The following is a 15575-nucleotide window of genomic DNA, read 5'->3' as shown; positions in this document are numbered from 1 at the left end:
GCTTGGAAAATAGAACAGAAGCCTGGGCGATTGCTTCAGCACAGCTGGTGTGAACGCTCTCGCCTGTTAACAAGGATGCTGAAATGAAACTGCGTGGCTTCAGCATGGCTTGAGTGTTGCTTCAGCGTATGGTGTGAACGAGGGCTAAGTCACACACAGTGACTTGAGACTTGTCCTCAAAGACTTGACTTGGACTTGAAATCTGAGACTTGTGAACAATATTTATTCCTGTGTATTAAAGGTCCCAATTCGTGCAGCTGTAACCTCTTAAAACGTGTGTCTCTGGTCCATAAAACATGATTCTGGATTAATTTGTCGAAAATATAGCAACCCCGTTTGTTGTGACGGAGTTGTCCCTTCCTCATCTCGTTGCGTCCCAAGAATGGTCTTTTTCTATAATATATTCAGAACTAACAGTTCCCATTGGCCGCTGAGGGAGAGCCCCAGCGCCCCAGCTCCCAGCGGCCAATCAGATTAACGTCTGTGGACCAGCATGCTAGGTTGTGTTCACAACTAACGTTAGCAATGAGCTATCGCTAACTTAACGGTTGCTACGCTAAAGAGGACATCTCAAAATGCCTAGACTTACCGAATGCACCTCCGCAGTTGCTGGATCACGTACAGTTGGCGTCGCTCCAGCTAGAAGTGTTAATTTTGTGGCTATAGACAAAATGGTGCAGGTAGCTTGTGTGAGAGAGACGCGCGCAGTATGCTTGAGGACCATCGTGACGTCCCGATACCCGTCTGGGGAACAGAGCGTTAGGGGGCGTGGCTTGAAGGAGACTGCAGGGGGAAGCTGGATAGGGACAAATCCAACTCTGGCAGTTCTGAGGTTGTGACCACTCATTACAGGGAGGGCTGACAGCAGTATATATGCATTTACAAGTAAAAACAGCTTTTGCACGGAATGGGACCTTTAACATAAAGGAAAGGTCTACTAATAATCATGTCAACTGATGAAAACTGTATTCTAATAGATAAGGAGTGAGAATAATACAGTACATGCTTTGAATTCCTTAGTTTTAGCTATGCAGTGTTCTAAGCAGAACAGATGGCATGCAGCAGGTGAACGCTCATCCATAAGAGACTTGACTTGCACTTGTGACCAAAGACTTCAGACTTGACTTGGAAAAGACTTGACTTGGACTATAGCTAAAAGATGCATCTGAAGAAGACTGCAGGAAGTCAGCAGTTGAAACATGTCAGGTATGACAAACAAAACCTACTAAGTCTTATTATACAGATAATTCTAGCTAAGTGCACGCTCATACCATATGCCAATCCCACGTTGAAGCCACGCAGTTTCATGTCGGCGTCCTTGTTAACAGGCGAGTCCGTTTACACCAGCCGCACGCCACGCTAAAGCCACGCTGAACCCATATTTTCAGCTTCTGTGCAGCCGATGTGCCAGGCATGAAGTCAATGCAAGTTGTGGGGGGGGAGGATGGGCCAGAGGAGCAGCTCCGAGCCAGGCGCTGAGGAAAAGAGTGTTTCTGTTGTGACCGGTTTAGCGTGAGCTCAGCTTCAGCTTGGCTTGAGCTTTGCTTCGGCATACGGTGTGAACAAGGCATTAAAGACTGGAGACTGGACTTGGATGCAAAAATGACTTGTGAGCATCTATGCTTACAGTAAATGGAAAAGAGTAGCTTCACTAAATGTCAGCATCTCCTGTTCTTAATTGTAGTATTTTAATTTATTTTTTAATGTCTAATTTGCTTGGAATCCATTTATAACCCACAAAGAAAATGTCTACTTCTAAACTGTGTGCTGATTTAAGTGGTCCCTCCATTTTTCCTAATTTGTAGTTTGAACCTCACAAACAAGTTAATAATTCATCATCTTCAGGCTCTTGGGCCCTGTGTGGCCAACAGGTGCTACTGCTGTGTGCTATTGGCCTCCACGTGACCTCTATCTATGTGCTATCAGTCACTAGTGAGTCGCTAGTGACTGATAGCACATAGATAGAGGTCACGTGGAGGCTGGCTTTACCCAGGCTAGTGTGCTATCAAATGTGGCATGGGAAATGGACCTGTATATAATTTGTGTGTGTGTGTGTGTGTGTGTGTGTGTGTGTGTGTGTGTGTGTGTGTGTGTCTCCTCCTCAGAATAGGGTTCTTGGGTCTGGGGCTGATGGGCAGCGGTATAGTCTCCAACCTGTTGAAGATGGGTCATGTGGTCACGGTGTGGAACCGCACAGCAGAAAAGGTACCGTACGTCAAGTCAACACACAGTCACACTACGTTACACTGCAAGATTCCAGTATTGAGCAGATTAAGACAATACTCCATATTATGCCATGTTGTGAACAGCATTGTCTGATGACCTTAACCCGAATGAAGTAGAACGTGGAGTATTCCCATCTTAGTCGCATCATTGAAGTGCATTGTAGACATGTATACAAATAGTTGACATTGTAATCTAGCAAGACGATGTCATCGCTACAAAGATGTGTGGCTCAGAAATAAAGGCAACTCTGCACAGTCACACTTGGATGTCATGCCCTTGTTGGTGGTTGTTTCCCAGTGTGACCTGTTCATCCAGGAGGGCGCCAGGTTGGGCCGGACTCCCGCAGAGGTGGTCTCCATGTGCGACATCACCTTCTCCTGTGTCTCTGACCCAAAGGCAGCCCGCGACGTGAGTACTGACCCGGCCCTGTGACTTCCTTCAGACGCCTGTGGAGGAATGAATGAATGTGTTTATTGTCTGTTAGGAAATTAGTTCTGTACATCATCATCATCATCATCAAACAGCAAGACAAGGAACATAAAGATCACCATCACACCAGAAGACCCAAAATGTGAACAAGACATATGATTAATTTGGAAATTAAACTGTGTGTGTGTGTGTGTGTGTGTGTGTGTGTGTGTGTGTGTGTGTGTGTGGGGTGATCAGTGCATGTCATCGTGTGTTGTGTGACAATAAAGCGTCAAGTGTGCTTGGTTTAGTTTTGTTCACCGTCGATCTCTCTGCTTCTTGCTGTCAAGTTGGTGTTGGGCCCCAGTGGAGTGCTGCAGGGCATCAGGCCAGGGAAATGCTATGTAGAGATGTCCACCGTGGACCCGGAGACCATCACCGAGCTCTCACAGGTAGACACACTCACAGACCATCACAGAGCTCTCACAGGTAGACACACTCACAGACCATCACAGAGCTCTCACAGGTAGACTCACTACCATAGAGACCATCACAGAGCTCTCACAGGTAGACACACTACCATAGAGACCATCACAGAGCTCTCACAGGTAGACTCACTCACAGACCATCACAGAGCTCTCACAGGTAGACTCACTACCATAGAGACCATCACAGAGCTCTCACATGTAGACTCACTCACAGACCATCACAGAGCTCTCACAGGTAGACTCACTCACAGACCATCACAGAGCTCTCACAGGTAGACTCACTCACAGACCATCACAGAGCTCTCACAGGTAGACTCACTCACAGACCATCACAGAGCTCTCACAGGTAGACACACTCACAGACCATCACAGAGCTCTCACAGGTAGACACACTCACAGACCAGTCTGCTCGCTACCCAGGCACTTATGTATGTACTTAACCTAACTAACTATCCGGTGTGCACAACATTGTCAGACTAAACTCCGGCTGACACCCCAAAAACCTACAATCCACTACAGAAAAATGTATATTGTTTGTTTATTAACTGGCCCCTGGCCTTCTATCATTTCACAAAAGTGGACCCGGGCAAAGCAAGTTGAGTATCCCTGCAGTACATGCTTTGAATTCCTTAGTTTTAGCTCTGCAGTGTTCTAAGCAGACTGGATGGCATCCAGCAGATGACCGCTCATCCATAAGAGACTTGACTTGGACTTGCCCCTCAAAGACTTGAGACTTGACTTGGACTTGCCCCTCAAAGACATGAGACTTGACTTGGACTTGCAAAAAAATGACTTGTGAGCATCTCTGCCTTTAGGTCACAGGCACCTTTTTTCCACCTCAAAATAGGAGTATTTCTGGGTGGTTTTATGTCTGCTCTGGTATCTGTCACCTTGTTCACTCTCCATGACTTTGCATCGATGTTCCCTATAGACGGTTTGAACTTGACAACATTGACAAACATTCTAAATTGCCCGTAGCTTACTTGCTGTTGCAATGTTTGCTAATACAATAGCTGACAGGGAGTAAGTTAGGTTTCAAACTGTTCCCTAGCAACACAATTGCGTGAAAACTCTATGTACTAATGAGACATCTAATTCCACACGAGTATGTATTATATTACATTGCATTTCAATGGAGAGTTGTATGGTTCCATGGTGTTTCATACTCTTTCCCACTGAAAATGCTCTGGTCCTATAATGTGTGGTTGCCTTCTCCTGCCATCACGTGGTGTCCTGTGCCCAGGTGATCACATCGCGGGGCGGCCGCTTCCTGGAGGCTCCGGTGGCGGGCAGCCAGCAGCTGTCCAACGACGGCATGCTGGTGATCGTGGCAGCCGGGGACCGCACGGTCTACCAGGACTGCAGCAGCTGCTTCCAGGCCATGGGCAAGACCTCCTTCTTCCTGGGTAAGCTGCACTCACATGGTGCTGCCTTCGTGGCCCAGGGAAAAGACGGGAGATACCAGCTTCCTGCGAGAAAATACACCTCACCTCAGCTTTCACACGGAAATACTGCTAAAGAATACAGTTTAGGTTTTTAGTTTTTTAGGCGGTGCAGCCGCTTCTATAATAGGGTACCCGCGGGGTCTTAAAAGTACAACAACAACAAAACATTTAATTACATTTTCTCAAAATAAGGCCTTAAAAGTATTGAATTTCATTCACAAAGTCTTGCATTTTGTTTACAAAAGTTTTACATTTGTTCATCTACCTTCGTGAGGACAAGAGGATTTTTTTTTGTATTTTTTCCGTTTGGAAAATGTCTGCTGAGCCGACTGTCTCACTGGCAAAGGATTCACGTCTTCTGAACATGTGTTCAGTCGGGAGAAGTGTTGCCAGATCGGATGGTCTTCCGCCAATTGAGCTGTTTTGGGTTGCATTGTGCGGGCAGTTTCTGAGCAGCCTTTCAGCTGGAAACCATCAGCTGTATCTGGCAACACGACTCGGCGTGTGGCTTGTTGTTGATTCCTCGCCTGCACCATTCATCTATTTTCAAGGAAAGCAGGTAACGCTAGTCTTCTCAAACTAGCCTTTTGATAAGGCCCCGTCGCTAACGTTAACTTTGAGTTATGTTTTGACAGTCGGACTTACCTGGAGAGTTCTCGAGGGGGGCTGGCTGCAGACCACCTCCGCTGCCAGGCCAGCAACATGCGCTCAGGTCTCTGCTTTGTCAGTAGTCTGAAGTTCTCTGTAGTGTCTTGTCGCCGAAGTGCATTTTCTTTTCAAAATAAAAGCTCCGCCAGGCTGGGGAAGAGAAAAAAGAAGTCGGGGGGGAAACGGTAGCAAAATGTAGGCTATTTCAAAATGTAGGCTATTTCAAAATGTAGGCTATTTCAAAATGTAGGCTATTTCATGACAGTCTTATAATTTGGGATAGATGTAATATATTAGAACAATAGAAGTTGAAGAAAAAGAGGGGGGGGGCTCTTAATGTGACAATATGCATCTTTTTAATTGTACACGCACACCCCCTCACAAAGTTATTGTTTGTTAAATATAAATGTGAGTATGATGATAAAATGTTTTATTAAATTCAAGTCTTGGTAAATAATTATTTTCGAGGGCTTAAAATCCATACCGTTTATCCATTATATCCTTCATGCTTTTGTCAGTATGGCAGTGAAGTTCAAATTCAATTTCATTCTCGGTGGTATTAAAAAGGTCTTAAGAATTCTTACATTTAACTTGGAGAACCCTGGGGGTACCCTGTCCCACAGTACCCTGTCCCACAGTACCCTGTCCCATAGTACCCTGTCCCACAGTACCCTGTCCCAGTGCCACAGTACCCTGTCCCATAGTACCCTGTCCCACACTTTATGATCGTCAACCATGTTTTGTAGCTTGTCCTGTCCCTGTCGCTTGGGAGTTGGGAATAACAAATCCATGTGATAGACGGAGCCAACTTCACTTTCACTAGGACTTCCGGTCAGATTTCCCCCGAAATAAAAGCCATTCTACATAAGTCAACGCACACAGAAGGCATTAAAAACTTTTATTTTGAAATCTGAACGGAGCTATCTAGTGTACTGATTATCTTTGCTCCACTTAACTTTGAAGAATCGACGCACGTTATGCAAGTCGACACATTTATGTAGTCAAAGACGTCGGGACAGCCCTAGTTCTAAGAGGGTTCACTGTGTGTGTGTGTGTGTGTGTGTGTGTGTGTGTCCAGGCGAGGCGGGGAACGCAGCGAGGATGATGCTGATCCTCAACATGGTGCAGGGCAGCTTCATGGCGACCATCGCCGAGGGGCTGACCCTGGCCCAGGCCACCGGCCAATCACAGCAGACCTTCCTGGACATCCTGTGCCAGGGCCAGATGGCCAGCACCTTCCTGGACCAGAAGTGCCAGAGTGAGTCTGTCTGTCTGTTGTGGTTTCTGAAGTGCCAGAGTGAGTCTGTCTGTCTGTTGTGGTTTCTGAAGTGCCAGAGTGAGTCTGTCTGTCTGTTGTGGTTTCTGAAGTGCCAGAGTGAGTCTGTCTGTCTGTTGTGGTTTCTGAAGTGCCAGAGTGAGTCTGTCTGTCTGTTGTGGTTTCTGAAGTGCCAGAGTGAGTGAGCACAGGCAGGGGAAGTTGTTCTGTCTGTTTCAGTCCCTTTTAACACTTATTTCTAATTGATGCAACTGCTTTACTCTTATTGTCATTGACTCTTCATTATCTTTACATTCATTCATTTGCAACAAACACAGTGCAGTTAAGAAGCATTCACACATTCAAGCCTCTGTGAGCTTCTGTAAAGCTGCTAGTTCTCATCATAAAGAACGTGTCAGTGTTGTAACAGTAATGAACCTTGATGCTGTGTGTCGGCTCCTTGAAATTGAGGGAATTGGGCCTTGAAATTCCGTGAAAAGTCCTTGAAGTGATGTTGAAGAAGGTGTGGGAACCCTGAAAAGAATTTGAGTCAAATTAGATTTTCCCACCAGCACCCACCCATGCCTAATGAGTCTTTCTGACGCTTTGATGGTATTGGGGCAAATACCTGTTCATGTAGTAGTGATGCGCGGGCTAACCAGAACCCGCCAGGTCCCGCGGGCTGGCCCAACCCGCAGCCGCTCTGAGTTGGCAAATTAGGGAAATATGGCGGGTGCTCAGAACATGACAAAGCAACATCATTAAATAATTTAGAGTTAGAGCAGTGAAACACACAGACTAACCCTTTATTAAAGACGTGAACTCTCTCTCACACACGTACACACAGTCAGACAGACAGTCTGAAGCAGTCTCTCTACTATAGCCTACATGGGGGAGTAAAGGAACACTTGAAATGAGGGAGCCTATGTGTCGTCAAAACAAACATTTTGGAAGGATTATTCGCTGTAATTATTTGAATGATCCATCAAACGAATGCCACTGCAGGTTTTCTGTGTGGATTCGACTGTGATCTATTTGTCAAATTTACTGCAATTTGACCGATTGAGAGCGCATGAGGTCATTAAAAGAAATGGGAAAGAATAAGAAGTGTTTCTGTAGCCTGCCTCTACCTGCTACCTCCATTTGAAGACCTTGGATTAATTGAAGAAAGACCGATAATAGCTGAGTTTATAACGCCGACGAAGCAGAAAGAACTCCCAACGACATGAAAGCAGCTGCGCAACGCATCCAGAGCAGTAAAACCTTTGTCGCGCACGCATGTGTGTGTCTGTGTGTGTGTGAGAGATAGAGAGAGAGAGAGAGAGAGAGAGAGAGAGAGAGAGAGAGAGAGAGACAGAGTTTGGACACCTTGATGACCTGCGGCGCTCATCCTGAGTCTGGAGACATATTACATGAAATTGGCCGTTTGCGGGCTGCTGGGTTCGGTATTTTCAGATATTTTAACGGGCCGGGCGGTGCGGACTGGTTCCAATGACGGGTTGGGTGAGAACCTGACCCGCGCATCACTATCATGTAGACATTAAATGCTCCGTTATTAGCTATTGGGGAAAAGGTTCTCATGGACAGTATCCTGCTTACATCAAGGTAAAAGTCAAACAAAATGTCATGCGTGTTGTTTATAATAAACATTTCCCTGGCCTCTTCCAGATATCTTACAGGGCAACTTCAAGCCAGACTACTATTTGAAACATATTCAGAAGGACCTGAGGCTCGCCATCTGCATGGGCGACATGGCCAACCATCCAACCCCGATGGCTGCAGCTGCCAATGAGGTACCATCTGTCTGCTTATTCTGCCTCTGCCGGCGATAGCTCTGGCCGGAGGTTTCTTTCTTTCTTAAAAGTGATGGTACTGTATTATATTTTCAGGTTGTCCGTCTGATGCTCCTTAACACAATATCTCAGGAATGCCTTGAGAAAATGTCTTCAAATATGGCTGAAACGTCCACTTGGACTCGAGGATGATCTGATTAGATTTTGGTGGCCCTATTAACGCACGTGAGATTGCTAGTAGTAGTAAAACGCTGCCCTATTATAAGATTGTAATGCTTGAGTGACATCACTGGTGACATTATCACTGATGATATTACTATTGCTTGAGTGACACCAGTGATGAAATCTCAGAATTCTGATTTTAAAGGGATAGTTCAGATAATGTTGATGTGGGGTTGTATGTGGTACTTGCCGACACCCCCAGATTGGAAAAATGGAGGCCGGCCTTGTCAGGCAAGTAGAGCTGTCTGCTGAGTGTGAGCAAAACCCTCACCTGGCGTAATCCAAGTCTCCACAAGCCCTGAGTTGCCAAATTGACTTGAAAACACATAATTTACGCCCTGTTTTTCTACTGCATGTAGTACACTGACTGTATGCAATGTTCAGTATACATGCTACAGCATGCGCTGGGACGCGTCATCAGTGATGTTGACTGGGTTCGTGGGGTGTTTCGGGTCTGACAACATCATACACCCTCGCACAGTAGACCCAGCCGAGGCCGATTATGACCCCGACCCGCGTCCCAGAAGCAGCCGCTCACGGATCAGCCTTCCTACTCTGTCTGCAATGTTGCCCACGGAAGGGTTGATCAAGCCCAATCCGCTGCAATAGAGTTAGTGCTACACCGCAGTATTGAGAGACCTTCGGTGCATGGAGGTCTAAGGCCCTGTGGGGTGATTCCAGGCCGGGCACCTCCTTCGTCTCACCAGAACCTCCCGCGGAAAAAGGTAATCCTACCATGCGTACCATGGGCAGGGAGGATGCCTCAAGGAGGCCTGTGCACTGCACGTCATTCGCCTGTGCCGAGCACCTCGCTCTAGCCTGAAGGACCCCAGGCCGCGCCGATGTTTACGCAGATTTTCAGGAGGCTAATCCGTAGCGTTTGTGGATTTCTCCCTCACGAGAGAGCCAGGCTGGGGTGCTAAAACCCATCCCGTACCGGATGCCGTCTCTCCGACCGTCAACTGTCTCTCCAGCTTGCAACAGCTCTATATAAAAAAAAATCTGAACTATCCCTTTAATCTCAGAATTCAGACTTTAAACTCAGAATTCTGACATTCTCTTCTGGGATTAAACTCAGAATTCTGGCTTTTCTCCAAATGTTGACTTAAACTCAGAACTCAAATCATCTTTTTCACATGTGGCCCTAAACCTCTTCCATAGTTTTACATTTTGTGTGGTGTTATTCTTTCCCCCTCTGTCTCTTAGTTAAAATTGGCTAAGTTTTCACATATTTTTTTCAATTGATGATTGATCTAAGAGTAGTGAACAACCCCCTATGGGGTGACATGACAATCAGACACATATACCTGTACTGTATCTGTGAATATATGATTGTACTTGAGAAAAAAGAAAAACAAAGGTGTCTGTGTGTGTCAGTGACAGAAGTGACATCATCAGTGAGGTGGGTAAAGTCAGAGTCGTGTAGATAGAAGAGTCCCGACATCTCCATTCACTCCAATGGACCAGTTTTTTACTCTCAAGAGTTCCAGGAAGTAAGGTCCTGGATTAAGCAGCACTGTCGAGTTGCAGCAAAATAGACAGTTTGTGTTGTACTCTGAAAGGGTTTTTTCCCCCTTGAATCAACTTGTACATTATCAGCTTTATTTTAGCATGCAAAAGTAGCGCGAGACCCATTCCTGGCTGTTCATTGGCTAATGAGTCTCGCATTTTGGTCCTCCACTGACGCCACTCTCTCTAGAGCAGTGGTTCTCAAATGGGGGTCCGGGGACCCCCAGGGGTCCGTGGCACTTTGCCAGGGGGTCCGCGAAAAGTTTTCAGGAAAATAAAAATAAAAAACTTTTTTTTTGCAAAAGCTTCATACAATAGTTCAATGAGAAAATGTGCTTTAAATCTAAAATGGTTCATGGATTACATTCTAATCTAACAAACCTATCAATTTAACACATTCACTGCCAGCCGTTTTTTTTTTACTGTAGGTAGCTTCTGCCAGAGGGTTTTTTTGAGGATTCTGGCTCATTTTACAAGAGCCGAGGATTATTTTCTGCTTGGACTTTGTGAACACAAATTTCACAAAAGTACTAATAGAATGTGTGCTTTCTCTGTCTAAAAGAGTTAGTTTGTAGAGTTAGTAGTTATGTAGATATTAGCCGTTGAGTACAGCATGGTTTCAGCGTCTGAGACTGAAAGCGCAGTTTTGTGAAATTCAATCAAACAGGCAGAACAGTCACTTTAACCATTTATTTTTGGCATCAGTGAGAGATCAGACATCTAAACAATATAGTTCTGAACGCCCTCTCCTTCAAACTCCTCCCTCCGTGGGCGTGTCTGGTGGCTTTCAGCAGCATTTGTCACAAGCGAGTTTTCTACTGCCTGTCTGAGCAGTGAGCAGCCTCCCTCCCTGGCGGGTGTGGATGGGGCTCACTCGTTTCTTGGGTTTGAGAGCTTTGATGAAGCTTTGTGCGATTCTAGGCTTTATGCTGCGTGTTTCAAAGTGTGTTTTCCACCCAGTCTATTTTTGGAACCCCCCACCGTTGTGCGCCCGTGTGCACCAGCGTGAAAGCGCTTTCGCCTACAGTATGAGAATGAGGCTCGTTCGTTTCTGGGTTTTCGGTTGAGAAACCCCAAGAAACAGGGTTTCTTTTGCGATTGTGGTCTTATTTATGCTGCGTGTTTCAAAGTGTGTTGCACCCATAATCTATTATGCAAATTTGCAATCCCTCACCGCCAGCAATCAGCGCGAAAACGAAAGCGTTTTCGCCAATCCATTTTCATGAGAATGGCTTCCTCACACTGCTTTTTGCTTGCCTTCCTCTAGTCTGGGAGAGCACTGTCGCCACTTAGTGGGAAAGCGTTTTCGCCAATCCATTTTACAGTAGGAGAATAGTTTCATCGCGCGTTCCCCTGCAGTTTTGGCTCGACTTTTTCTAGAATGGAGAGCACTGTCGCCACTTAGTGGGTCGGTGGAATGGGTTGTACACGTTCGGTGGCTCCAATATTTTTATAGGAGACGTGGGGGGCGTTGATCCACGTCCCACCGTCAATTTTTTTTTTTTTTTTTTGACGACGACTCAACTCGTCATTGGCAGTCAACCGTTGGATTTTTTTTGACGACTCAACTCGTCATTGGCAGTCAACCGTTGGATTTTTTTTGACGACTCAACTCGTCATTGGCAGTGAACGTGTTAAAAGTCAAGCACGTTACCGTGGAAACAATTAAGCTTAGCCCAAAATCACAAATCAGAATGAAGGGGTCCCCGGCATATTTTCTATCTTGTAAGGGGTCCTTGGCTGAAAAACATTTGAGAACCTCTGCTCTAGAGGACACTAGGTAAAGTCACGTTTTTTGTGACGGAAGTGACATCACTTCCTGGGTGGAAGTTGGTGATGTCACTCAGGCAGTTGTGATGTCATTAGTGATGTCACTCGAGCAACTGTGATGATGTATGAGCTGATGGCACACAGTTGCACGGGGACACAGTTGCTCAACTGATGTCACTCGAGCAACTAAATGCGCAGTTGAGCATTTGTGCGCTGCTCATGCAATAGAGCAGGTGAGTCCGGGCAGCACGTGAGTTGCGAGCCAGCGTATTCGACCGGGCGAGCATGCGTAGCGTGCAAGCTGCTTCTGTGAGCCCATGGAGCGGGCAACTTCCATAACTGCAGCCATGGCGCATCATCTCCGGAGTCCCCACCCTAGGAATCAAGCTTTGTAGTTTTTTTAATTTCAGGCGACCCGATTGCAATTCCCCACTTGGGGTCGCAACCACTGTCGTAGAGATTCAGGGTTGGAGGGGTGGATAGGCGGATGTGGATGGTGGGAGGGGCATGGTGAGGGGGTCGTGTTGGCAGAGGCATGTCTAGTTTTATTCCTGTAGTTCAGGCATGTCCAAAGTCCGGCCCGGGGGCCAAATGCAGCCCGCCGACCAACTTTAAATGGCCCTCAGCTTGTCTTTCAAAATATAACATACTAGAAATCTCGAGCGAGCTCGATTCCTAGACTCTGGAGATGTTGTGCCATGGCTGCAATTATGGAAATCTTAGACGCAGCTTGCACGCTACGTGTGCTCGCCCGGTTGCATACGCCCCCTGCTGTATTTGCTTATTCATTTTATGCCATTTCCGCTATTCTAAACTTTGCTGTTGTTCACTGCAGTTGTAACCCCAGTATGTCTTTACTCAGTATGTCTTTACTCAGTATGTCTTTACTCAGTATGTCTTTACTCAGTATGTCTTTACTCTTGTATCAGTATGTCTTTACTCAGTATGTCTTTACTCAGTATGTCTTTACTCTTGTATCAGTATGTCTTTACTCAGTATGTCTTTACTCAGTATGTCTTTACTCTTGTATCAGTATGTCTTTACTCAGTATGTCTTTACTCAGTATGTCTTTACTCAGTATGTCTTTACTCAGTATGTCTTTACTCTTGTATCAGTATGTCTTTACTCTTGTATCAGTATGTCTTTACTCAGTATGTCTTTACTCTTGTATCAGTATGTCTTTACTCAGTATGTCTTTACTCAGTATGTCTTTACTCTTGTATCAGTATGTCTTTACTCAGTATGTCTTTACTCAGTATGTCTTTACTCAGTATGTCTTTACTCAGTATGTCTTTACTCTTGTATCAGTATGTCTTTACTCTTGTATCAGTATGTCTTTACTCAGTATGTCTTTACTCAGTATGTCTTTACTCAGTATGTCTTTACTCTCTTGGTCTCCAGGTTTACAAGAGGGCGAAGGCACTGGACCAGTCTGACAACGACATGTCTGCAGTGTACAGAGCCTACATTCACTAGAGCCAGACGTCACCTATCCACCGGACCACGCAATCTTTACTCTGCTTTCATTTCTCCCAAGTAATGCGTTTTTGTTTTTGTGTTTTTTTAATGTTCTTTTTTATTTTATTTGACCCTGTTATGTTCCCTGCCCACAAGCTCTGGGATGGGAACAGAATGGGGGGGGACCTTGAGCATTGCACTGACTTTCTGGCTAAATCCTATAAGCTATATAATATAACTATATAATATAGCTATATTATATAGCTATATTATATAGCTATATTATATAGCTATAAGAATGCTCTGCTGCTCGGTTGTGCTGGAGCTTTTCTTTCTTTTGGGGTTCGTCCGGTTTCCCAAATCCAGCGGTCAGAAAGTAATGCAGGCTGTTTGGCGAGGGTGCGGAACAATGCAGGGCAGATAAAAGGCAGCCCTGTCAGTCTTAGTGGCTGCACAAAATCCTAAAGAAGAATTTATCACTCACTAATGTGCATATAATTAGCTTATCTTATGTGCATATAATTAGTTTATTTAATTGTGATCATTTCCTCATTTTATTTTATGTCTAGAATGAGAAAGAAAATACACCAAGAACATGCCACTGCATTGCCTTAATATTGTAACCCTTGAGTCTCTCAATAATAGATGTATTTATTTATTTGTTTTCTTTATAGGTCTTCTTGGTGCAGTTTGGTCATGGCTTATTTCTGTGTTTGACGACATGATATTTGCTTTGCTGGTGTTGATATTTCTTGAACAGGTTAAGAACAGATATGTTGAGGCCTTAAAATGCAGTAATATTTCTCCTCAAGACTTGTGCTTTCCATGTTTCAAACCTTTCAACCTTCTCTTCAGACGAGTTCTCATTTCCACTGTTTATTTTAGTTTTTTGTTATTCTGGAACTAGATAAATCCACTTTTTGTGTTGCATTTGAGCTGAATTCAATAATTCTACCCCCAAATCAAAAGTGCACCATAATTGTCAGTCTGTTTTTCAGTAGGGAGGGGTACATATACTTATTGCAGTCGGTTAAGCTACAAGGGTTAGACCGATAAGGGGTTTTGAAGGCAGATATCTCTTTGGATTGAAGCATCTGATAGATTATATTTCATGAAGATATTCTGTATATATATAATTTGGACCCCTTTCATGCCCAAAAATTCCAAAACATTACAAACATTTAATGTTTCACCGCCAGAATTGTGTTCTTGTCATGGGACACTACAACTCTCCATTGAAACGCAGACTGATGAAATTCTTTTAGGTATGTTTACAGCTCCTTAAATTGCTTCACTGGCCAATATCTCACTAGGCGAGGGGTTCCGCAACGCACGTCTCACAATTGCTCAACTGCAGTTGAGCGGGGTGCGACATGCAATATTTTTAGTCTGATTTATATTGAAAGGCCAATACCTGCAAACTGATACTGAATGAACATTGGTTATTTAGATTTCCATATTCACCAATTCAGGGCCGGGTAAAAAAGGCATCCATTCTTTTATGTGCGTTGGTCTCAGGAAGGGACAGCCAGTGGTCGCATGCCAAGCAATGACTAGGTGAAATGGATGCTGCCTTCAGGTCATATCGGATTTATGTTCAGATTGTGAATGCTTCCAAGTCGTAGCAACCTGCAATCGCATTCTCCCACTGCTTCTGATAAGACATGAACGCAGCACACGTAACATACTGCATTACTTTCAAATGAGGGAGCACCATCAGAAGACCCCAAACTGTAGTTACTACCTGGCAAAAGAAAATTATATTGTGTTTTTGATGTTTCATTGTTTATTTTTAAGACACTGTTTTATTCGGTTTGAAATAGTCTACTTGTATTTGTTTCTGATCAAGCAGGAAATAATTTCATTGCATGTTAAGATTTTTCTGTTTGCCAAACGAATGATGTTTAAGGTTTTTAGTTTAGGTTCCTATTACACAGCATAGTGTAAAGAGATGTTTTTAGAAGACAGGTGTAAATAGCACACTAGGCTGAGTGGGGGTTCTTTTCTATATACAATGAGGGGTGGGGGGATGGGTAAATGAAAATAACAAATTTTTGTTTTGGACTCTACAGACCGACTGTCTAACATCATTGTGTCTTAATACTGTAGATCGTTCAGTTCAAGTGTAAAGGTTTATTAATATGTGGCTTGTATAACCTGGCTTATAATCACATTGAAATGACAATGACTTGGATCCCGTTTAAGGAAGGAGGGTGAAACTATGGTTTTGGGGATATTTATGATTTTGTGTACATGTGGAAATATCAAGACTTTTGTGCTGTTTATTAAAATCCTCTCCTGATTACTGAGCATGTTTTCATTTGAACAGTGCAAGTATAAAAACAATCGTATG

The 15575-nt window shown here is 44.5% G+C and overlaps 1 protein-coding gene across 3 annotated transcripts in view; it reads left to right on the top strand.

Moving 5' to 3' along the window:
* Window positions 1-15527, top strand: part of glyr1 (glyoxylate reductase 1 homolog (Arabidopsis)) — a 38002-nt gene extending 22475 nt beyond the window's left edge. For all 3 annotated transcript variants that reach the window (XM_083649877.1, XM_083649876.1, XM_083649875.1), the window contains 7 exons: window positions 2106-2205; window positions 2524-2634; window positions 2985-3086; window positions 4366-4528; window positions 6294-6473; window positions 8139-8263; window positions 13166-15527. In XM_083649877.1, coding sequence (XP_083506003.1) covers window positions 2106-2205; window positions 2524-2634; window positions 2985-3086; window positions 4366-4528; window positions 6294-6473; window positions 8139-8263; window positions 13166-13240 — 856 coding nt within the window. In that variant the 3' untranslated portion in view covers window positions 13241-15527. The remainder of the gene's footprint in view (window positions 1-2105; window positions 2206-2523; window positions 2635-2984; window positions 3087-4365; window positions 4529-6293; window positions 6474-8138; window positions 8264-13165) is intronic.
* The last annotated feature ends 48 nt before the right edge of the window (window positions 15528-15575 follow it).

The sequence above is a fragment of the Poromitra crassiceps genome, assembly GCF_964638095.1.
Source record: "Poromitra crassiceps genome assembly, chromosome: 13".
In the NCBI taxonomy this organism is placed as follows: domain Eukaryota; kingdom Metazoa; phylum Chordata; class Actinopteri; order Beryciformes; family Melamphaidae; genus Poromitra; species Poromitra crassiceps.
The sequence above is the reverse complement of the archived record's forward strand: the minus strand, read 5'-3'. Positions and strand labels throughout refer to the sequence as shown.